A 22,925-nucleotide genomic window follows, 5' to 3' on the forward strand; every position below is an offset into this window, starting at 1 on the left:
AAGGGAGCTATCACTGTAGATAACTATGGAGGAACTAGGTGTGTGGACGGGGGAACCTAGCAAAGTCTGTTTGTTACAATCCCTCTCTGTGTCCCGGAGTCTCTGCCTGGCCCAGCAAGCATTCATTTACCAAATCTTTGCTTTTCCATCTCCATGTGAAATTGCCTTACTCCCCTTTGAGGTCCCGAACCACTACCCCCAACATCCTCTTTTGTCTTTAGCTGAACTTGGTGTTTAAGGCTTTGGCCTTGGTATGATGGCTTTGGCCATTTTGGTGAGTTGAATTTTCCTGAGTCTCTCCCATGTATACATGTTACTAAACTTTTGTGTGATTTTTCTCCTGTTAATCTGATTCATGTCAGTTGAATTCTTAGACCAGCCAGAAGAACCTAGAAGGACAGAGAAAATTGCCTGCTCTCCGACGAGGGGCAGATTGAGTCGCCCAACACAGATTCCATAGACTTCAGAGAGCTGCTGCCTGGGTCGCAGCTGATCTCACGGAACAACCTTATTCGAGATAATTTTGTAGCCAAGTTGGGCTTTTGTGATGAGGAAGGAGGGCCTTTCAACTCTGCCAGAAATGGAGAAACGGAGGTGTCCGACTGCAGGGGTGGAACCGGTGCAGGCTGGCATCTCAGGGTGCCTTGTGCTTCTTCTCTCGGGGAGCCACTGGGAAGGTTGATCAACCCGTAGGACCCTCCCCAGGGCAGGCGGAACTGAACGAGGTGCCCTCTGGCTTGTTTGTTTCACTCTGCGGGCCTGGCTTGTCTTACTGTTAGTGCTTATTCATCGCAGACCTTGGATTTAGAACTTGAATGTTCTCATTACTGGATAATTCGAGACAACAATCATAGGGTCCAGCTAATCAAATAAGCCGTGTGCAAAGCGAGCCTTGAGCCCAGGGCAGAATTAACCCTGAGTCGCTCAGGCTGCCATCCCTAACTGGCGGGGGGAGGCATGCAGGGCAGCGGGGACAGGACCACAGAGACAGTGGGGAGATGGGTCCAGATGTGATATGAGGCCCAGCCCAGCTTCTAACAAGCCACTGCTAAAACTGATCACAAAATAAGCAAAATGTAAGAGAAGACTAAGCTAAACAAAGACTGTTCAAAGAAGATCTTGTCAGAAGGATAAAGAAAAGAAAGAGAAACTGCCAAATACAAAAACACAAGTTCAAATTCAGGAGTTTAACAAGATTTAAGGTTTGAAATCAAACAAATTTTTAAAAATAAAAAAATTAGCCTAATAAAAATAAGGCTAAAAAAGTAAGTAAACTTACTTAAGGTATGAGAACTAGAAGGTTATCAATGATTTAAAAGAAAAACTTGAAAGTTAATTAAAAAATAAAACCCGGATGAAAAGTGTTTTTAAAAAGGTACAATGCAAAACAAACCAAAAAAATGGTTCTGAAGAACCTAGGGGCAGGACAGGAATAAATACACAGACATAGAGAATGGACTTGAGGACACGGGGAGGGGGAAGGATAAGCTGGGACGAAGTGAGAGAGTGGCATGGACATATATACACTACCAAATGTAAAATATAGCTAGTGGGAAGCAGCCGCATAGCACAGGGAGATCAGCTCAGTGCTCTGTGCCCACCTAGAGGGGTGGGATAGGGAGGGTGCGAGGGAGACACAAGAGGGAGGGGATATGGGGATATATGTATATGTATAGCTGATTCACTTTGTTATAAAGCAGAAACTAACACACCCTTGTAAAGCAATTATAGTCCAATAAAGATGTTATCAAATATTATCCATTTCAACTTTTTGATTCAATATGTTGACAATTTCAATAAAAAATTTTGAAGATTATATAAAGGTTAAGTCTACAGTAGAAACATTAAAAATGTGAAGGTAAATGGGATTAAAAATAGAAGTTAATGGGCTTTAACGTAGAAAGCATAAGTGGTCACGGAATAGGGTAAAGAGTAATTTAAGAAGGAGATTAAAATGAAGGGTCTGAAGGTAACAAAGCTTGTGAAAAGATAAGTGAAGGAAACATGGGCTGGAAGCAGGAGAGGGGACAGTCCTTAAGTTGTAGCTGGGTCAGTCTTCCCCAAGAGTGGTCTCTGACGAACCTGATATGATGTCCAAGGCCAAGGTGAAGAGCTGGTTCCCCCCACTGAAGGGGGCCCTTTCCCATCAAGTGTGGCTTCTTTTTTTTTTTTTTAAGAAATATTTTATTTTATTTTATTTGTTGGCTGCGTTGGGTCTTCGTTGCTGCACTCAGGCTTTTTCTAGCTGTGGCGAGCAGGGGCTACTCTCGGTTGCGGTGCACGGGCTTCTCATTGCGGTGGCTTCTCTTGTTGCAGAGCACGGGCTCTAGAGCACAGGCTCAGTAGTTGTGGCGCATAGGCTTAGTTGCTCCACGGCATGTGGGATCTTCCCGGATCGGGGTTCGAACCCGTGTCCCCTGCATTGGCAGGCGGATTCTTAACCACTGTGCCACCAGAGAAGTCCCCAAGTGTGGCTTCTTAACTCTACAAAAGTACGTGACTCAGCTTGGTTTGGGGCAGGAGTTATAATCCTCGGGCCATGAAGGTCTGGTTCTGTGCAACACACGCAGTAACAAAGCTCCAAGTTAGTCATACAATCTTCAGAGGAATAACCTCAGTCAGACGTTTGTGACAGCTTAAAGCTGGCATCAGGAAAGGATTATTAAGTGAAGTATTGACGTATCGTAGCCACATGGTGACACACCATTTAGCCTTGACAAATGTTCTAGAAAAATATGTATCGACATAGGAAATGTCCAAGGTATTATGTGAAAAACATATTATAGACAAGTACTATAATATTAAACATATTAAAAGCAGTTATACAACAAGTACTGTATAATTCCAGTAACTTAAAAAGTTGATACAGTATATGAATAGTACAACATATTTATTACCGTTATTATCTGGATGGTAGGAATTGTGGATGATTTTTAAAAAATAATTATTCTTTGTGCTCTTGAAAGTTTTCTCGTGGATTCAGGGAATCCAGGTTATATTTTGTATCATTAAAAAAACCCCTAAAGGTTATTGAAGAAGAACGGATACAGGCATATGCTTAGCTTCAGAAAGATGCTCTTTGCTGCACTTCTGTGAGGAAAGAAAGGTCTAGATATTCTCTCTCCCCACTCTCATCTGCCCGGACCATTATCAAAAATAGTGATTCTAGAAGAGGTCATTTTTTAAGGTCCTATAAACCTGTTAAGGATGCCTTCTGCTAAATAATGTATGTTTGATCTATACAAAATTAATATTTAATAATATTTATTAGAGAATGACTAGGTAATCTTTCAGCACACAAAAACACAACTTAGTATTTCTTCAGTGTTTGTTATATGCTATGCACTTTATGTGCATATTCTTACTTAATGTCCACTTTTTGAGAAAAGAGAGGGTAAATAACTTGCTGTTATTTATAATTTGCACAGAAGCAGGGGAGTGGGAGTCTAACCTGAGACAGTTTGGCTCCAGGGTCATGTTCCCTGTACTGTACTGACATCAGTGCTTCCTGGCTGAGTAGTTTTGTGTTTGAGGTCTTCGAGGAGATTTAGAAACGTGTAGCTCATGCTGTCTCCCTCAAGGAGCGCCCAAGCTACTTGGAAAGATAAAGAGGTGACGTGCAGCAGTAAAACACACCTGTTCCAGTAGGCAGCGCAGAGGATACTTGATGTGACATTCAAGGAGAGACATTCCTGTGGCCTCCAGAGGTCAGAGGGGGCCTCATGAAGGAGCCGGGCTTTGAAGGATGGGGAGTGTAGCACATGAAGACCATAGAGCTATAGGTCAAGCAATAAATACCGTGTTCTGGAGAAAAGGAATAGGGAGTGACCATGCAGCCAGCACATAGAAAGCAGAGACTCTGGGGACAAATCAAGCCACAGGGGATGCTACTGGAAGACATCAACATACAACTGGGCAAGAGGAGACGAAGGCATAGTCAGGAGAGAAATAATATCTAAACTACAGGAGACAGGCTAGGGGTCAAGTGAAGACAGAGCTGGTGGATGAGAAGTGGAGTGACGGCAAGAGAAGAGAGGAAGAGTGAGACGACTTCAGATGGTTCTGTATCTAAGTCCGTTACTAATGAGCAAGTAATGGGGAAACTGTATGTCTTGGTGAGAAAGGGGGCCAGCAGGTCCAGACAAAGGAGAAGCCAGAGGCACAGGGTAGGGATTACGGGACATAGTCATTCTCTGGCCATGGTACTGTTCTAAAATACAGTGTATTAAGGGGAAATTTGAGGTTTCGTGAGGCCAGTAGATTAGGAGACGATTACCATTGAAATGATAGCTTGCTTCTCGCAGGTGCCAAGAAGGGGGGCACACAGTGACAGGGTCAGTTGGAGGTAGAGAGGGAGGAACTGTGAGCGAGAGCCTTTACTGTGGTTTCCCCAGGAAGGAATGAGTGAGGCAGGGTAATCAGGTGTAGGATTGGCTCTTCTGAGTAACTTCAGAGGGCCCTGGGGTGTAGGTGCTGTCTGTCCCTAGTTGTCTGGTACCCGGCTCTGGGATGAGTAGGGCAGGTGGATGGCGGCCTGGAGTGTGGAGCTCAACAAAAGAGGTGTTTGAGGTGTGGGCTCCATCTTGGTTGGTTTGCATTTGAAAAGTGAACTCTCACTTTGAGTTGCTCACCATCTCTAGGGGTTGGCTAAACCTCGGGAGGGGCTGTCCCTCCAGGCTTTGCAAATCCTCAGATGTCAAAGCATAAGAATAAAGAAAATGAAAGACATGGTTAACACAGATATGTAACCAACCTAGAAATATTTACTGAATGCCTCCCATGCCCAAACACTAAACTGTGTGCATGAGCTAGTATGAAATAATAATAACAACAGAACTAGCATAGTCTTCTGTAGCCCTCACCATGTGCCAACAGTCCACACGCTTTACAAGAATGAACCCATTTAATGCCTGTAACAACCCTACGGGGAAGTACGTTTACCATCTCAATTTTAGAGATGAGGCAACTGAGGCTCAGAGAGGTTGAGCAACTTGCTAACGTCACATAACGAGGAAGAATTGAAGCAGGGATTTGAACCCAGGAGGTTGGAGTCTGTGTTTTAACTACTACCTAATATTATATATGATATAGTTCCCACTGTCCAGGTTGAAGAGCTACTTCAAAAGGCAAAATATAAATATTCGAAGAGATAAGTATAAGTAAAGAGCAGGGCATATTTAATCTCAAAAGAAGGTATGGGGATATATGCATATGTATAGCTGATTCACTTTGTTATAAAGCAGAAACTAACACACCATTGTAAAGCAATTATACTCCAATAAAGATGTTAAAAAAAAAAAAGAATGGAATGGTCCAGGTTCTCTCAAAGGGGAGGTGTGTGAGACCACCCACGGAGAGGGCAGGAAGAAAAGACTGGAACTTGTATTTATGTTTCTATTGTTAGCTCATCGAATAGCCTGTCTTCTCAGTACAAGCTCCTTTCCTCATCATGAGAAAAAAAAACCAATGATAGTATAATCACATCTGATGAGACACAGTCAAAAACCATGAAATTACCAAGTTCACTATATGAAATATGGATCGACATCTATGTCATTACCTAGTGTCTCAAGAGATGATAGACACTGAGGAAGAGTTTGTCACTGACATCTGTTGTTAATGGCCGTAGACGGTGCAGACTCCGTGGTGGTGATGGAAGCAATGAATAATGGGAGTGAGTATGGGTGATGCCTCCTATACTGCTGGGTACGGGGGACACAGCAGTGAACCCCTCCGTCAGGCGTCCCTGATCTCGTGGAGCTTACGGTCTGGTCGGGGAGAACAGGGGATCAACAAGATGAACCAAGGAAAGATAAAGTGTGTTAGGTGGTGATACATGCTGAGGAGAAACATGGATCAGAGAAACGACGGGAAGAATGGGGGAGAGAGTTGTAACTTTTTAGATAACATGGCCGAGTGAGGTCTCGGTGAGAAGGGACAGAGTAATTACCTGGTGGAACGAAGGGAATGAACCATGTGGCTGTCTCTGGGCAAGACACCCCTGCCCACCACGCACAGAGCAAGTACTAACACCCTAATGTGGGAACGTGTTCTGGAAGGTTGAAGAAGATGAGGTCAGTGCGCCTGGAGCCCAGTGAATAGCTGGCGGATGGAGACCAAGGGGTGGGGCGAGGGTGTGGCCAGGTCCTTGCAGGCACGTGAAAGGACTTGGGCTTTTTTCCTGGGAGTGGAATGGGAAGACACTGGTGGGCGTGAGCAAAGAAGCGATGTGATCTGGCTCGTGTTTCTAGAGGATCAGTAAGGTTGCTGTGTTGAAAATACTTTGGAGGGAAGGAGGACAGGGACCAGCTGTAAGGCCTCGAGCAATTTTCCAGGTGAGCGATGATGGTGGCTTGGACCAGGGTGGAGGTACGGAGCGGCATATTCGACCTGATTTGATGGTAGAACCAACAGGATTTACCAGTATAGATTCGAGCTGTGAGACAGAGAGTAATGGTACATACACAGTGTTTTACTGAAAAGTACACTGGGGGTACATGCTTCAAACCTCTTACTGGTAGGGATGTGTGAGAAAAATGGTGGAGGCCACTGGGAGAGACCGTATATTGTCTACAGGGATTTTGAGGAGAGAGATCAGTCAGGGGAGGATGCTCAGTGCTGGACGTGGTTGGGCCTTGAAGAATGGGTGGGATTCAGGGGGTTAGAAAGGGCTGGGGCGTACCCTGGGAGCCACAAAGGAAGGGAGCTGACTCTGCCCAGGCCTGTTCTGAATCAGTCTGCGTGGAGCCCGAGCACAGGCAGGAGGTTTTAGGACTGAAATCGTAGCAGGCCAACTCGTCCCGCCCTTGAGCTACAAGTAGAGTCAGGCTCCGGACGCACAGGCTCAGCGGCCATGGCTCACGGGCCCAGCCGCTCCGCGGCATGTGGGATCTTCCCGGACCAGGGCACAAACCCGCATCCCCGGCATCGGCAGGCGGACTCTCAACCACTGCGCCACCAGGGAAGCCCAGATTATTATTATTATTATTTTTTTAACATCTTTCCTGGAGTATAATATAATTGCTTTACAATGGTGTGTTAGTTTCTGCTGTATCACAAAGTGAATCAGCTATACATATACATATGTTCCCATATCTCCTCCCTCTTGTGTCTCCCTCCCTCCCACCCTCCCTATCCCACCCCTCTAGGTGGTCACAAAGCACCGAGCTGATCTCCCTGTGCTATGCGGCTGCTTCCCACTAGCCATCCGTTTTACATTTGGTAGTGTATATATGTCCATGCCACTCTCTCACTTCGTCCCAGCTTACCCTTCCCCCTCCTCATGTCCTCAAGTCCTGATTGGGAAGTTTTGACTGAGGGAGTTAGTGGTTTGCTTTAACAATTTGTTCCTCTAAAAAGCTCTGAATAAGTGCCATTAGTTAATGAATTAACAAATGTTAACTCAGTGGTTAGAGTGATTTATTTACTAAATGGGACTATAGTAGTAAGTTATATATACATATATGTATGATATATATTTATAAATATATAAACATATATTTATGTATGCAGCATAGTTATTGTACTATATTATATAGTATAACCTGTAGTATAGTTATATAGATGTACATATGTAGATGTACATATATGTATTTCTGTTAAGGAGACTGATTCCATTGGACCTAACATTGTTTGCTATATAATAAAAATGAATTTTTCTGATTCTATAGGTGAACTATAAAAAGCTTGATCTATAGTTCCTAAAGCAGTTAGGGTTTCTTGGTGCACGTTATATCATTGTTTTCCATTTGCCGGCTGACTGAGTGGTCCTGCCAGCACACATCCTGCACACGGCTTCTTAGCACTTCAAGATGCTGCATGCAAGTGCCCCAGGCATAAAGAGTATGGCGGAAATACCTTTTCCTCCGTCTGTGTTTGTAAGACAGTCTCTTTCACGCCAGAAGAACAATTTTGGGGAGATGATTTGTGTCACATTTTGGCCTCATTACAGTTTTGAGTTGTAAATGGCGCTGGTTTGCCTGGAGGTGTAAACATCTATTTTATCTTCATGTGCTCATAGGAATACCTGAAACTGAAAAAATACTTTCTGTTCTTGAGTTCTGTTTCAGGCTGTAAACAGAGAGGTTAACAAGATATTTATCAAAATTCAAATTTTATTTTATTAAAAGCATGCGTGCAACAGAATGCCAATTACTTGCTGCTATGCCTCGGTTCTTCATTTCCAAACACAGATGGAGAAGTCGAAGAACCTAATGTCTTATTACAATCATATGATTCTGTAAGATAAATAAACACTGTGCTTTTCTCTTTTGAAATGGTGAGGAAAGTGCGAGCAGGTGTTAAATTACTGTCTGCAGTTATAAGTTACAGGAAGTATAAGGTTATTCAGTGTTTATTTAGGTGCAGCTGATAAAGTCAGGCGAAGGGATTCTGACTAGTCCAAATTTGCTTTCTGGTAAATAGGTACTATTTAAAGGATATGACAAATCACTTATTCTTTGGTTAAAATGCACGAAAGCAACAGAAATGAGAAGCGTGTATCACCTGAGTTTATCATACCTTGCACACAGGGGTATCTTAACAGTGTTTATTGATTTGTCCCCAAATAACTGAGTTTCAACAGGGGGAAACGTGTTTGGAGTGCAGCTAGATTTTTCTGTGACTTTCAAGGAATTTCCTATTCTACCTCAAAATTTACAAATTGGCGATATGTTATTTATTTTAAAAATAAATAACAATTAATAATTTATTAAATAAATTAAAATTTATTTAATAAATTAAATAAATTTCAATCACAGCAGTGAAAGCAATATAAACAAATGACAATGCATCTGTTGTTGTCATTTTTCCTATAAGCCCATTTTCATGGCCGCATATTTTTGGACAGAATGACAACCTTTCTGATCTACTGACAGTAACCCTTTGGACATGTGCTTTAAAATTTTTTCAAATTCAGCTGTGCGTTAGTGCTTTCCATTTGAACTGTCTCACTCATGCCATTTAAGGAGATTTATTAACCTTTAAGTAGTATTCCTCATTTAACAATAAACCAAACACATTGTGAGGTCTTCTTTGATTCTCAAGTGGTGATTTGAAAATATTAGTACTTTGAGGGGGCTGAATCCAGCTTCATGGCAAAACTGGCCTCGAGTTCCCTCAGCCCGTTAGAATCTTCTAGCTGGGATGAGGGACATCTACTCTTTTCTTATCTTGAGACTACCTGTTAGCCTCTCTTGGTTATCCAGTGACTGCCTTAATAACTAGCCCCGGTCTGTACTTTCAGAAGTAACCAAAGAAGTTCTGATGTTCTAAGAGGACAACAGGGAACAGTTAAATAAAGGACATGGTTTGAAACCCAAATGTCAACATAGACAGGATCTCTAAAGTTCTCTGTTTTTGGAAGTTGTTAACTGGATTTAACTGTGACATATGCATGGTATGACTGAAATTAGACAACTACTGAAACAAATGACACGATGTTATATTTCACATTTCCCCTTCTGTCTTCTCAGCCATCATGTATGTCATGGGAGCACTTGGTCCTGCAGTGGGATATTTATTAGGTGGACTTCTTATTGGTTTTTACGTTGATCCCAGAAGTCCCATTCACCTTAATCAGGATGACCCTCGTTTCATTGGAAACTGGTAAGAATCGTTTATTAAATCTTTCATTTCACTTGGTATTGTTATAGAGTAATAGTCCCCTTGTAGTTAAAATAAGAATTTCCCCAATGGGAAGATGAAAAATAGCTAAACGTCACCTAGGAGGGGTTGGCAGGCAGGATAATAATCCCCAAAGATATCCTTGTCCTAATTCCCAGAACCTATGAATGTGTTACCTTCACATGGCAGAAGGGATTTTGCTGATGTGAATAAGTTTAGGCTCTTGGGATGGGGAGATTATCCTGGATGATCCGAGTGGGTCCAGTGTAATTACAAGGGTCCTTATAAGGGAAAGAGAGAGGCAGGAGGGTCAGAGTAAGAGAGGGAGATTTGATGATTGGAGCAGAGGTTGGAGTGATATGCCTCAAAGATGGAGGAAGAGACCATGAGCTAAGGAATGCAGGTGGATTGCAGAAGCTTTTCCCCCAGAGCCTCCAGAAGGAATGCAGTCCTGCCAACCCAGTTTTTACTTCTGACCTCCAGAACTCTAAGATGATACATTTGTGTTGTCTTAAGCCATGCCGCCTGTGGTGATCTGTTATCACGGCAATAGGAAGCTAACACAGAGGAGTTGAGAACATCCGTTTAATCCATATTCTTTAGGTTTGGGATGGCTGGTTTCTTCATAGCAGAGTGAAGGAAAAGGCGAACGCGGCTACGTCGGAACTTTCCTGTGTACTTCAATCATAGCTTTCATTTTCTTTCCTGTGCCTTTAAAAAAATATTTTCTGCCACTTCCTTATTATATTTGTGTTTCCGCTTTGTCCTTCTCCACTGCCCAGGACTCTAGCCCTGCGTTTCCACTGTCCCACTCTTAGTGAATCTTTTCACTCGGTAATAGTTCCTTCCCCTGGGTGTGCTGGGGATGTAGCCACTCTCTCACTTGCTAGCCTTGAATTGTCTTGCTAAATAAGTAAGCTTAGGATTTAGAATGAGAACTCCAACTTTGGATGATAGGTTACTTATCCCTGTCTCCAAGGGCTGCATTTGAATTCTTCCCAATTCTCATCTTGAACATAAGGAGTTATTTCTTCATGATTGCAAACACTCACTCAAAGTATCGGCATCTCAAATTCATTAAACATGGATTGGTAATAGGCATACATTGATAAGAAATTTTCATTTTAGAACAGAGAATTTCATTAATTAGAAACTAGTGTCAAGTAATTACTTTCTAAAGAGTTTCTTAGACTACTTGTGTTCTTTCTGTGTTTCATTATAATTTAATAACCTCATAACTTGAGCTGTGTGAGAATAATGTTTAACACTATTTTCTAAGCAGTTAATAAATATTAATTACATGATAGAACACTTGTTATTTTTATAAGTAAATACTCTTTGAAGGTGGAAGTGCTAAGATCTAGATGAGCCTAGCCTGGTAGAATTTTCAAATCATGCAAAAGGGAGCGTTCCCTTGTCAGCAGTAGGGGCATGACACAGGAATTTTAAGTTCTTGATCAATAGTGAAATTTTTGGCCTCTACTGTTTGCTTTGCAGTTCTGAAGTAATTCAGAGTAAAGATTTTTTAAAAAGTTCTCAGAAAACTAGATTATTAAAATGTATCTGTGAACATCCCATGTACAATCTGTGTTCTGTATAGATTTCCATGAGAAGAGCATGGCAATAAGGGAACGTCTGGAAGGAGAAGGCAAGGAGGACAGCTCAGGGGCAAGGAGAAGGCAAGGAAGCAGGAGCTTTAAGATTACAAGTGCTTTATGCTGTTTTCTAAAAGTTTTCTAGTAGACATCAACCCAGTTGGTAGCAAAGTAGAACAATTGAGTGCAGACCCTGAAGCCACACTCCCCTGGTTTTAAATCCCAGTCTGCCACCTAGTAACTGTGTGACCTTGGGGAAGTTACTTAACTTCCCTGGGCCTCGGGGGGTTTTTAAAATCCATAAAATGGAAATAGTGGCAGTACCTACTTGATAGGGTTGTTGTGAGGAATAAATGAGTCTATGTATGTGGAGCTCTAAGCAGTTCTTCCTACATAATGTATGTTACCTATTATTCAGTCCTTTCAATTTAATCAATGTTCAAGTAGTTTTATTCCTTTTAATGGCTCAGTATTCTACAAATGATAAAAGTTGTCAGTATAGAAATGTATACTAGGGAGTCTCTTTGAAAATGAATTTTGTTTATTGAGTAGCTCTGTCTGTAACAGACTTCTACCTTGAACAAAGACAGTTATTTGATACAGTGTTAGTTTCTATGGTGCCTAGTGGCAATGCTAGGTTTTTTGGGAAATGTATGCTGGAAGAGCGAAGGAAGGAATGAGTGAATAATGCTAATATTGATTGCGTGCTGTGTGTCAAGCATTATTCTAAGAGCTTTACCAACATTTTCATTGAAGCCTTATAACAACCACATGTAGTCACTAAGAGTGTGCCCATTTTGCAGATGAGATATTGATGGTCAGCGACTTGAACACCTTGCCCAAAGTCTCAGAGTCAGTGGGAGCTGGACAAGACATTGAGTCCAGGGTGGAGGTTTTAGTCAATGTACTTAACTGTCCTCCCTTCATGAATAGTCTCTGAGTAATGGTTCATGAAAGGGAGTCAGGAGCCCTGGCTTTTCAATTTTAGCTCTTCCTGATGCATCCTTTTCCAACATGTAATGCACACTTCCTTGCCTTACTTAGCTTTTCTCAACGTCCTCTTTAGCACCACCATTATATCATGTGTTAACTTCGATGTTACTGGAGACCGATTTGCTCTGCTTAGAAATGTCCCTAAACATTTTTTTAATCTTTTTGTCTATTCACTATAATTCTTTCCCTTCTTCTGTTATTTTCTCCCTTTGGGGTACTCTGAGTGTATCTTTAATGTTTGCATATAATTTTAAGTCAATGGCTCTGGGTGGAAGTGGGAGCCCTGAGTGCAGATCTACGGAAAAAACAAAACTAGCTACCATGGATTTATTGTTGCTTTGGGGGCAGGCATTTTATTAGGTCTTATACATTGTCTTATTAATTTTGATGACCCCCCCCCAAAAAGTTATTATTACTTCCCTTTCAGACGAGAAAGTCTGTTCAGAAAAGCAAACTAATTTCCCCAGGATCTTAGAGCTAGTAAGTGGGAAAGACAGGATAAAAACCCAGGTCAGTCTGAAGCCACAACTCAAGAATTGCCCCTTATAGTCTGCTGCCTGCCCTCCTCTGGAGAGAGCATGAGAGGTCCGGGAAACTAAGGGGTTCAGGGGACTTGAATGCAGAGGTTGCAGAAAGAAATTCAAGAAAGATAACGGCAGGGCTGGGTTAGTAAAGTCCTCGTATGCGGCCAAGTACAAAAAGGGCCAGATATTATCATAGCTATGTCCCTGCCGACAGATGGCTCTGTTTTTAAAACACCTATCTCATTCAATTTATTTATTTAGGAAATGTTTTGAGTACCTAACCTGTGTTAGGCACTGGGTTCGTGATTAAATACTGAATCCTTGAGATGGCTGGAAGTCTGCCCTGAGCAGTCTTCTAAAAATAAAACCTTTTTCTGATTGCTTTAATATCTTAATTGGATATAACGTTAAGTATCTTTGAAAATAGCACACTGGATGGTCTGTGTTCTTACTGCATTATATTCAACATGAATTCTTAGAATGCTGTTTGCGTTCTGATAACAATGGATGGGAAAGTATTGATACAGAGGCCAGAATCTGAGCGTTTATGAACTTGGAAACTTGGAGGACAGAGTTTGGAGTTGAGGAATCCTAGTTTCAAAGTTAGTGACCCTGTTAGGCAGGACCAGGGACCTCTATTTGCTAAGAAAAGGTTGAAAGGGAACTGAAAACTTGCCCTTGGGGAATTATGCAGGCAAGAAAGCCCAAGGCCTTAACACAGGTTCTAATACAGGACTAGAATGAGAGATCTACTCTGTATTTACTTCCTAGTTCCCTCGGCGTGGCAACCTCAGATGAGTCTAAAGACAGAATCTCGCTTCTGCATAGCTCAAGTTCCACTTCTCAAGTTCCAGATCAGTGCTACTCAAAGTGTGGTCCCCGGCCACTGCTGCCCACCAGCAGTTACTGGTCTGTGACAGAACATGGGCTGAAGTTGAGAGTAAATGTTGAGAAACTTAAAAAAAATTCTTGACAGAGGAATTTTGTGTCTGACACATTGATTTCCCTTCTGAATTTTTATAACATTCATCTTCTATACCACATGATCTAACAATTGTGTACATTCTTGCATTTCTTGGAATTGCTTGGAATCATTTCTTATATCTTTAGCTCGCTTACAAGCAGATTGTAAATTCTTGAAGGCAAAGATTGAGTGTAAATGTCTTCAGCTCTGCTCATACTTGGTTAAGTTTGGGAAGGCCAGCTAGGAAGGGTTAATACATTCTTAAGTGCTTGCAGAAAAATATTTGAATGCCATCAGCAATTTGAAATACACTTCATACCAGATATTAATGGTTTTCTTCTAAGAAAAAAGTGTCCATATTGGTCCAGAAAGCATGCTATAGACTCTATATTATTCTTCTCTTCAAATTATGGGCTATTGATTTATTATAAGATGCACACTGTAGTAGGACTAACAATGTTAATTAGCAGAACTAACATATATGTGCTCAAAAATACTTGAATTGAATGAAATTCTAGTCAGGCTGCTGAATGTAATAGTCATTATAATACTAGTATAATTACTGGGTAGATTTCTCATTTATACCACAGAAAGGGAGGATTCTGTAGTATATTTTCTTAAGTTGTCTAACTTCTTACTGCTGTACACCCGATGAAGGTAAAAAGTTTTCTCTGGAGAAATTTATCACCACAAACTTCTACTTTGCTAATTTGTTCACACTCATAATACCAAAGCCATAAATGCTATTCACATTTCCCAATTTTTTAGGTGGAGTGGATTCCTCCTTTGTGCCATTGCAATGTTTCTTGTGATATTCCCAATGTTTACTTTTCCAAAAAAGCTTCCTCCTCGACACAAGAAAAAGAGAAAGAAAAAATACTCTGCTGATGTTGCGGGTGACGATGACGTTATGAAGGAGAAAACAAACAATTGTGAAGAAGTGGACAAAAAAGTTTCTTCTATAGGATTTGGAAAGGATGCCAGAGGTAAGGTATATCTTTTGAATAAGTACGTGCATGGCATTTCAGATCAGTGCTACTCAAAGTCTGGTCCCCGGCCACTGCTGCCCACCAGCAGTTACTGGTCTGTGACGGAATATATGGGCTGAAATTGAGAGTAAATGTTGAGAAGCTTAAAAAAAATTTTTGACAGAGTAATTATGGGTCTGTCGAATCTAATAACAACAATAATAAATTGGGCTTCAATTTTGTATGTTTTAAATTTTTCATTTTCTAGTAATTCCTCTTTAATGTATCTTGCAAAAGTATCAGTAACGATAGACTAGAAATAATCATTAAAAAATAGTCCTTCGTCACAGATAGCTTGAGAAGCACTGATTTAGAATCTAAAGGTGAAGCCTTCTTACCGTAATTAGAGACGTCTGATTTTTAGAATAATTATTGCATTATACAATGGATGGTTTGTCTCAGGGAACCATGGGTTTGATAGTGTGGCCTGATCCTTACATAAATATAAAACTTACCCCTAGGAAAGGATCTTGTTCAACAGTGGCTCTGTCAAAGCTTGAAAGTGGCCATGGAGAAGGGCAACCAGGGGATGGGTCTCCAAACCCAGCATAAAAACGTCCAGAGGGTTTCAGTGATGTGTACTGGTCTGTTTTTTCATTCTTATCTCTCTTAAAAATAATGACTTTATTAGAGCCAGATTAGGCAATCTCAAATCTAAACAACTTAATCTTAACCAAGCCATTTTTGTTCCATATTCAATACCTCTGTTGAATGGCAATGAATCCCTTTATTCCAAGAAACCTGTAACACTACATTCCCATGAGTTCCTGCCTATTTCTTGAATCCTCTGAATTGATTTTTCTAACTTATGAAGCATAATATTTATCAAGTGCTTACATCAGTTAAGGTTGTTTTAGGGTAAATTTACCCAGGCACATTATCATCTCACTTTGACTATGTACACAGTAAAGACGAAGAGGAACCTTTCAGGCCTAGAAGGAAGTTACTAATATATTATGGAACTGTCCCTGCAGCCTAAGAATGGTTAGATTGGACTATTTTTAAAGACTATATTTGTTCAAAGCAGTGAAGTGACATTTCATTGGAAATGCTTCTTCCCAGTTAAGTTTTAGATTTGCCTTTCCCGCTCCCTCCTCATTATTTTGGGACAATGTGTACTTTTGGAACGGCCAAAATTACCTCTTCTGCTCTCATAACATAAAAGATTCTCTGGATGGTAGCTCTTACCCTGTGGACCAGTCCATCATTTTTCGTGGATGCATGATGGACCATAATACTACCAAGGGAGTGACTTGTTTTTTTTTAAACAACCCAGTTGAGAGCAAAGTTGATGTTAAAAAATTCACAACATAGGAATAGACTAAGAGTTTTACTTTACAGAGAATATAAAGTAGACTCAAGGGGGGAAATAAAGGCTAAGCTAAAATGGTATATTTTATAGCTGAGAGGTAGATGGCTCGAATGTGGAATATATGCTCTGTTGGATAGCAGAGAAAAGGGAGAGCAAGACTGATATGAAATACCAACAGCGGACACAACCGTTGATGGGAATGAAGTCCTTGGAGGAGCCAGGGTAGACAATGATTTCAGTGCCCCATCTGTACTGTGAGACCTTCCCGTTGTCAAGGTGGAGGACCTCCTGAAGGCCTGTGGGTCTTCTTTGGCCTGAAGGTCTTCTCTGTAGTCTGGGAAAGTGCTTGACTCCTGCACGCTTCAAGTGCCAAAGAATTAACATCCTGGCCTCCCACCCCTAAAGCTATCTTAACCAATGGCCGATCAACATCCCAGCTCCACCCCCTCATGGGTGAGACCATCCTGAGGTATGTTTCTACATCCTTTGTAAGCCACCCTTCCTTCCTGTGCATCACGTCCACACTCCCATCCAGTGTTTCCTGAATCGCCCAAATCAACTGTTTGGCCTTGAATCCTTAACTCAACTCCTGCTTTCGGGGGAAAGCTCACTTAGGCAGGCAGGTTCAAAAGTGGTAAAAGCCATCATGGGATTTGAAAATTATTTTTCAGAATTGAACCTATGTACTGTTTTATTGGATGTCTTCTTGTACTGCTAAGGATTGTGCTTCTCCATCTTTTTTATGTTCAGTTTGATGGTTCAGGATATTTTCTTTTAGAGGAAAGAATAAGAGGAGTCTTTTGACAGTGATGGGTAGTTGGTTTATAAAATCCATTTTCATTCTGGTTTTCTCGTCAGTATTTCTGATAAATTCTCAACTTTTTCACTCTATGCCTTAATTATGATGACGGATCTTACTTCGGCAGTGAACCTTCCTGATTAGGACGCAGAGCTGGTTTATTTTATTACTTCTTCTTGCACTGGATTCTCTAATTGTATCTAGACCTGGAACTTCCAGAGACACTTTCTTTTGTTAGAAAGGAATCCTGTTCAAATGGGAATATAAAGTGAAAATGTTTTGCTAAAAATTATTCAAGTGATATTGATGACATTGGAATAATGTTCAAATACAATATTTAAAATTAATTCATATATATCTTGCACATTTTGGTTTCTAATACCGTCACCTATAGGAAATGGCAGTCTAATATTTAATCTGATTTTCAAAAAGATCAGTTAAATCTCTGGGAATCATTCCATCACTGACATAATTTGTATTCCAAAGCTGAGATTCATTATTTAGGTCTTGAATGAAAGAGTTGTTGCTAAGATTTCATTTTGAGTTAAATCTGAGTTTGATTCGCAGATCTTCTTTTTCCTTGTCCTGTTTTTTGGAGTAAGGCTCCTTTTAGTCTTTACTTTATATTTGAAATCTGTACATCAATATTAGCTTCTTCAAAGAGAAGGTGGAAAGGTGGCCAAGTTAGTATTTTTTTAGTTCCTAAAAACAAAAATGATTTAGGCCATACAGAATGGTGCTCCTTGAGAAGTTTTACTGCAGAGAACGCAAGAAGAAAATACACTACACTTTCTACCCTCTGCCTGCACATTTTAATGATAGACATTGGGAAAATCTGACTCAGTGTTTCTAGATTCTTATTATAAATTATGCAGGAATAAGACATTTAAAACACCACAAAGGAGAAAGTAGAATTTTTAGTGTGTCTGCATCACCATCCCATAAAGAAAATAGCACTGATTGCTTCAACATCTTACCCATAAAAATAAACAGCTAAAATATTTAAGTGGATCAATTTTCCTGAGGTTTGAGGTCCAGCATTTTAAAAGTCTTCTGACTCTACCTGGACATTTTCCTAAATAGAAAGCTTTTGGTAGCAGTTAATCGTAAGAAGATGTTTATTTTTGTGTCCACTTTTAACCTTTTAAGCTTCATTTCTTGGCATTATTAATTAACATAAAGTACAACAGACTTTCTCTGCTAGACTTTTGTTTGTGTTCAAGTAGAATATATTTATCATCCTAAGTAAAATAGCTACTCTGAGGTGATGCACTGATTTAAAGAGGCTATTGGAAGTTATAGAGGATTGATCACTAGAGGGTGATGTCATCATTTAATTCAATGACTGTTCACTCTGTAGAAGCTGCTGTACTCCAAGCTGTGGCAGATCGGAAGATGAGTGAGCCATGGTTTGCCCTCAGAGAGCTTATAGTCCATTGAGGGAGACAGGACAAGTACAGATGGAAATATGCTAATGGCCAAAAAGGAAGATGGTGTGAGAGTCAGAGGCAGGCGAGGGAACATCTAGTTGAGGGATCAGGAAAGGTTTCATGGAGGAGGTGGGATTTGTGATGGACCTTGGAAGACTGGGAGAATGTCAGTAGGTGGAGGTGGGATGGTGTGGGTATTCCAGTCAGAGAGAGCAAAGGCAAGAAGGTCAGACTGGGGTGATGTATTTGAAAATGCTGAGCGAGTGTATTGTGGTTGGTGTGTTGGATGTGCATGGTGGAAGCCTGGGACGTAAGGTTGGGAGGGTAAGTTGGGACCATATTGTGCATAGAGAGTTCTAACCTTAACTGAGTTTGGCCCAAATGGGCAGTGGGGAGGTTTGAGCAGCCTTTGGCAAGCACTCTGTTAGGTAGATTAGGGAGGGAAGGGAGTGGAATGGAAGGAGGGCACCCAGCTAGAAAGCTACCGACAGAGCCCGAGAGAGGTGATGATGGCTTTGCTTAGTACAGATGGAAAGGACAGTAGCATGCTAAATTGATTTTTTTTTTGGCCACGCCGGGATGGGATCTTAGCTCCCTGACCAGGATCTAACCCATGCCCCCTGCAGTGGAAACGCAGAGCCCTAACCACTGGACCGCCAGGGAATTCCCTCCTTGTCCCCTTTCAGTTGCTTTCAACTCTCCAGCCAGAAGGATCCTGTTGAAATGCCACTCCTCTGCTTAAAGCTTCTGTGGTCTCCCAGTCTAACCACTGGTTACCTGCCTGCCCCCATATCCTTCTTGCAATCCCATTTGTTCATTCTACTTCAACCACATTGGGCTCATCACTGGTCCTCAAATCTGCCAGCACACTCTCACCTCAGGACCTTTGCACTTGCCATTCCCGTGTGGTGAACGCTCTCTCCCACATCCTCTCGCTTCCTTCAGGGTATTTTTCAAATGGTCCCTTTTCAATGAGGCCTTGCTTGGCCACCATATTTAAAAATTTCTACCTTCCTCTCCGAAGCTTATCTCTTTCTCTCCTTTATTTTTCTCCTTAGCACTCATCACTATGTAGTATACTATGTATTTTACTTATCTTATTTATAGTCTCAGTAATGAGAAAGTAAGCTCCATGAAGGCAAGGAATTTTTGTCCGTCACGTTCCCTGATAAATCCCCACCATCTAGTAGATACTCAGTAAATATTTGAAGAATGAATTATTGAATGATGAGGCGGGAAGGAAGAGGTTGTGTTTATAGAATGTGGCAACTGCTATGGGAATGATGGGGAGGGAGGTACCAAAGTCGGGTTCAGGGTTTCAACCTCAGATGATGGAGAGAGGAATAGAGGGGCAGGGGGAATAAATTCTGAATTTGAGTTGCCTAAGAACAAAGAACCATCGCATGTGGTTCTTTGCTAGGTGTTTTAAAAACTAGTATAGCATGGAATATGTTAGAGGCAATACTTGACTCAGCAAAGAGAGATCACCAAAAGCCACGTGCCTGGGACATGCCATCTTAGCCTCTTGTGTTTTGCCTTTGCTCTTTTGCTGAATTGCACTTTAGCTTTAGGTTTGCAGCCTATATTGAAAGCTGTTGCTTGAATTCCCCACATTTGCCATAAGAGCATTGCTCAGTGTCCTTTATATAAAACCCTATTTCTTGAGAACAGAGTGCTCACACTTAGCCTACCTAGGAAGCACCACGGGGGCTTCTGAAAACCCAGAGTGCTGGACCCCAGCCCAGAGTGTCTGATTCAGGAAGCCTGAGGTGTGGCCTGAGAATATGCATTTTAACAAGTTCCCAGGTGATACTGATGCTGGTGGTCCAAGGACAACACTGTGAGAATCGCTGCTCTAGGACACAGTTAAGAAAAGCATTGTTTTCCACAAGGAAATTAGAATGTTTCTGCTAGTGATGATTATACAACTTTCTGCTTTGGTGGCCAGGAAACTGAGGGTCAAATTTGAAGCCCAGGAAGAATCTCATAGAAATATTTAATTCTTTTCTCTGGCTTTGATGTTCTGCTCTATTTACATCATCTCTATGTCTTTCTTTTCAAGGAAATATGATGAATTTCTTTTTCTTTTTTTAATTGAAGTATTGATATAGTTGATTTACATATTACATTAGTTTTGTGTGTGCAATATAGTGATTCAATATCTTTATAGATTATACTCCATTTAAAGTTATTACAAAATAATAGCTATATTTCCCTGTGCTGCATAATATATCCTTGTTGCTTATTTATTTTATACACAGTAGTTTGTATCTCTTCATCCCATATACCTATTTTGCCCCTGCCCCCTTTCCTATTCCCACTGGTAACCAGTGGTTTGTCCTCTGTATCTGCGGGTCTGTTTCTGTTTTGCTATATGCATTTTTTTGTTTTACTCTTTAGATTCCACATATAAGTGATTACAGAGTATTTGCTTTTCTCCGTCTGACTTATTTTACTAAGAATACCCTCTAGGTCCATCCATGTTGTTGCAAGTGGCAGAATCTCATTCTTTTTCATGGCTGAGTAATGTTCCATTGTAAACATATGCCACATCTTCTTTATCCATTCATCTCATCTTCTCTATATCTATTTCTTTGTTTCATTTCTCTTTTACATTTATTTTGTTGTACCTTCAGCTTAAGAGGCAAAATGTAGATGGTAACAGGCATGGCAAAGAATTGCTAAAAAAGAAAACACTTTTCAAATACTCAGTGCAAACTAACTGTGGGACTACTACTCATCAGAGTAGTATCTACTTAGAAATATATATAAATACGCATTAGATTTAAACAAGCAGGATTGTACTGTGGCCAGTAACCACTAATAATGTATTTTGGGCCCAGTGGCTGCCGTTTCTGTCCACTGTCCGCAGGTAAGTGGTTCAGGAGCTCTGTGTGCTCACCCAGAGGTGACTGTGGTGTGCCAGGGTCATCCAGTTCCTTCTGCTCTTTTATTGGCAAACAGGAAATGCCATTTGTCAGTATGCTGTGGGGTGGGGGAAGAAACTGGAATACTTTAATGGGGACTTGTGATGGGGGAGCCCAGGGACATCATTAGTTCCAAAGAAAATGGGCAGGAAATGGGGGCACTTGGGGTCCTGTGTTGTCCATGTTACATACGAAGAGCAACTTTGGTTTTGCTTTTACAGGAAGACAGTGACTAAAAATAGTTTGATGCTCCTTTGTAATAGGCATGGTAAAGTTGTATCTGCTACATGTCCATGAAATATACAGGAGGGTGTAAGATTTACAGGCCATAAAGGAGGTTATTGAGGTTTTCACTGCATGGTATGGTATGTTTCCACCAGCTTTTTGATGCATCTGAAGGCTTAAAAGTATATAAATAATAAGAACTAAAAGATTGGAGATAAAGGAAATTTCATGGAGAGATGTTAAAGAAAGTGATTCCAGGATTTTAATTTATGGAGGTGACTGAGTGATGGTATGGAGAGGTCAATGCCATTGAAAGAAGAATTTATGACTTACATTTCCCAGGAGAAGGGGGCACACCATGCCATACGGGGCCACAGGGGAAGCACCAGGTTCTGGTCAGGAAACGAAAGACAGGAGTGAGGGGAAAGCCAAGGGCAGAGCCCTTATTGGGGTTTCCATGGGAAAGACAAGGCAGGACAGAGTATCAGCTTACCACTGGCTAGTCTGAGTGATTCCAGCCGACTCTGGGCTGTAGGGCTGCTTTCTAGTTGTCTGGGTGGCTTAGGGCAGGGAAGATACTGGCTTGGCGTGTGAGAGTTAGATAACAAGGTGGCGGATCATATAAACTCAGGATTGGTTGGTTTCCGTATAAAAGATGTGCTCCCAGCTGAGCCCTTGCTATATCTAAGCACTGGTAGTCCAGTCTCTCTCCAGCCAGCAAGCTTTTTAAGATGTCAAAACATTATAAAATACAGGGAAAAAGTGATTAATAGAAAGCTGATGGGGAAAAAAGAAGCTTCTGTATTACAGCCAGAGGTACACTCTTACCTGGCCCGATTCCACTATAATTATTATATGGAGCTCCCACTGCCTTTCTTTCCACCACTTCCCCTCTCCCCATCCTCTGGAGGGCCTTTCCCAAGCCCTCGAGGCTGAGGCTTGGGTTCAGCCCTGTATTTTGGCATCATGTTATTTTATAAAGATCTCCACATTCTACATAACAATGACCCCCCACTCTGGTGCTTCCATTTTTACCCATGGTCTCCTTGTCTTTGCCCAATGGGAATTCTGTGCCTGGTTTGACTTAGTTCACTTAAGCCACCTTTCTTTGCTTGTTCTGTTGATATTTCCCTCAAATTTTACTTTGATTTAAGAAATTGGCATTACCTAAGACTTTCAGGAAAGGACTAGACTGGTTCCCAAGTATAATTCTAATTATTGAGATAGATGGCTGGCAATGTCTATCTCAAGAAAATTTCCCTTTCTTTGCTTCTTTTCCTCTCTCACAAATATCTTTATTAAGCAACTACTACAGGATGAAGAATTCAGGATACATATATGAAAAGTTACAGTCCTTGCCTCAAAGGGAGCTAGAAAGGAAAATAGGCATAATAAAATGTAAGTCTTAAAATGGAGGTATATACCTTCTGAGGAAGTTGAAGAAAAAGGAAGAAGGAATTCCTAAGTTAGTGGCCTGAGTCAGGGAAGACTTCTCTAGGAGGAT

General features: G+C 41.1%; 1 protein-coding gene across 2 annotated transcripts in view; it reads left to right on the forward strand.

Moving 5' to 3' along the window:
- Window positions 1-22,925, forward strand: part of SLCO5A1 (solute carrier organic anion transporter family member 5A1) — a 127,239-nt gene that overhangs the window by 38,243 nt on the left and 66,071 nt on the right. For both annotated transcript variants that reach the window (XM_067712106.1, XM_067712107.1), the window contains exons 3-4: window positions 9,474-9,606; window positions 14,469-14,686. In XM_067712106.1, coding sequence (XP_067568207.1) covers window positions 9,474-9,606; window positions 14,469-14,686 — 351 coding nt within the window. The remainder of the gene's footprint in view (window positions 1-9,473; window positions 9,607-14,468; window positions 14,687-22,925) is intronic.

The sequence above is a fragment of the Pseudorca crassidens genome, chromosome 17 (genome assembly GCF_039906515.1).
Source record: "Pseudorca crassidens isolate mPseCra1 chromosome 17, mPseCra1.hap1, whole genome shotgun sequence".
NCBI lineage: Eukaryota > Metazoa > Chordata > Mammalia > Artiodactyla > Delphinidae > Pseudorca > Pseudorca crassidens.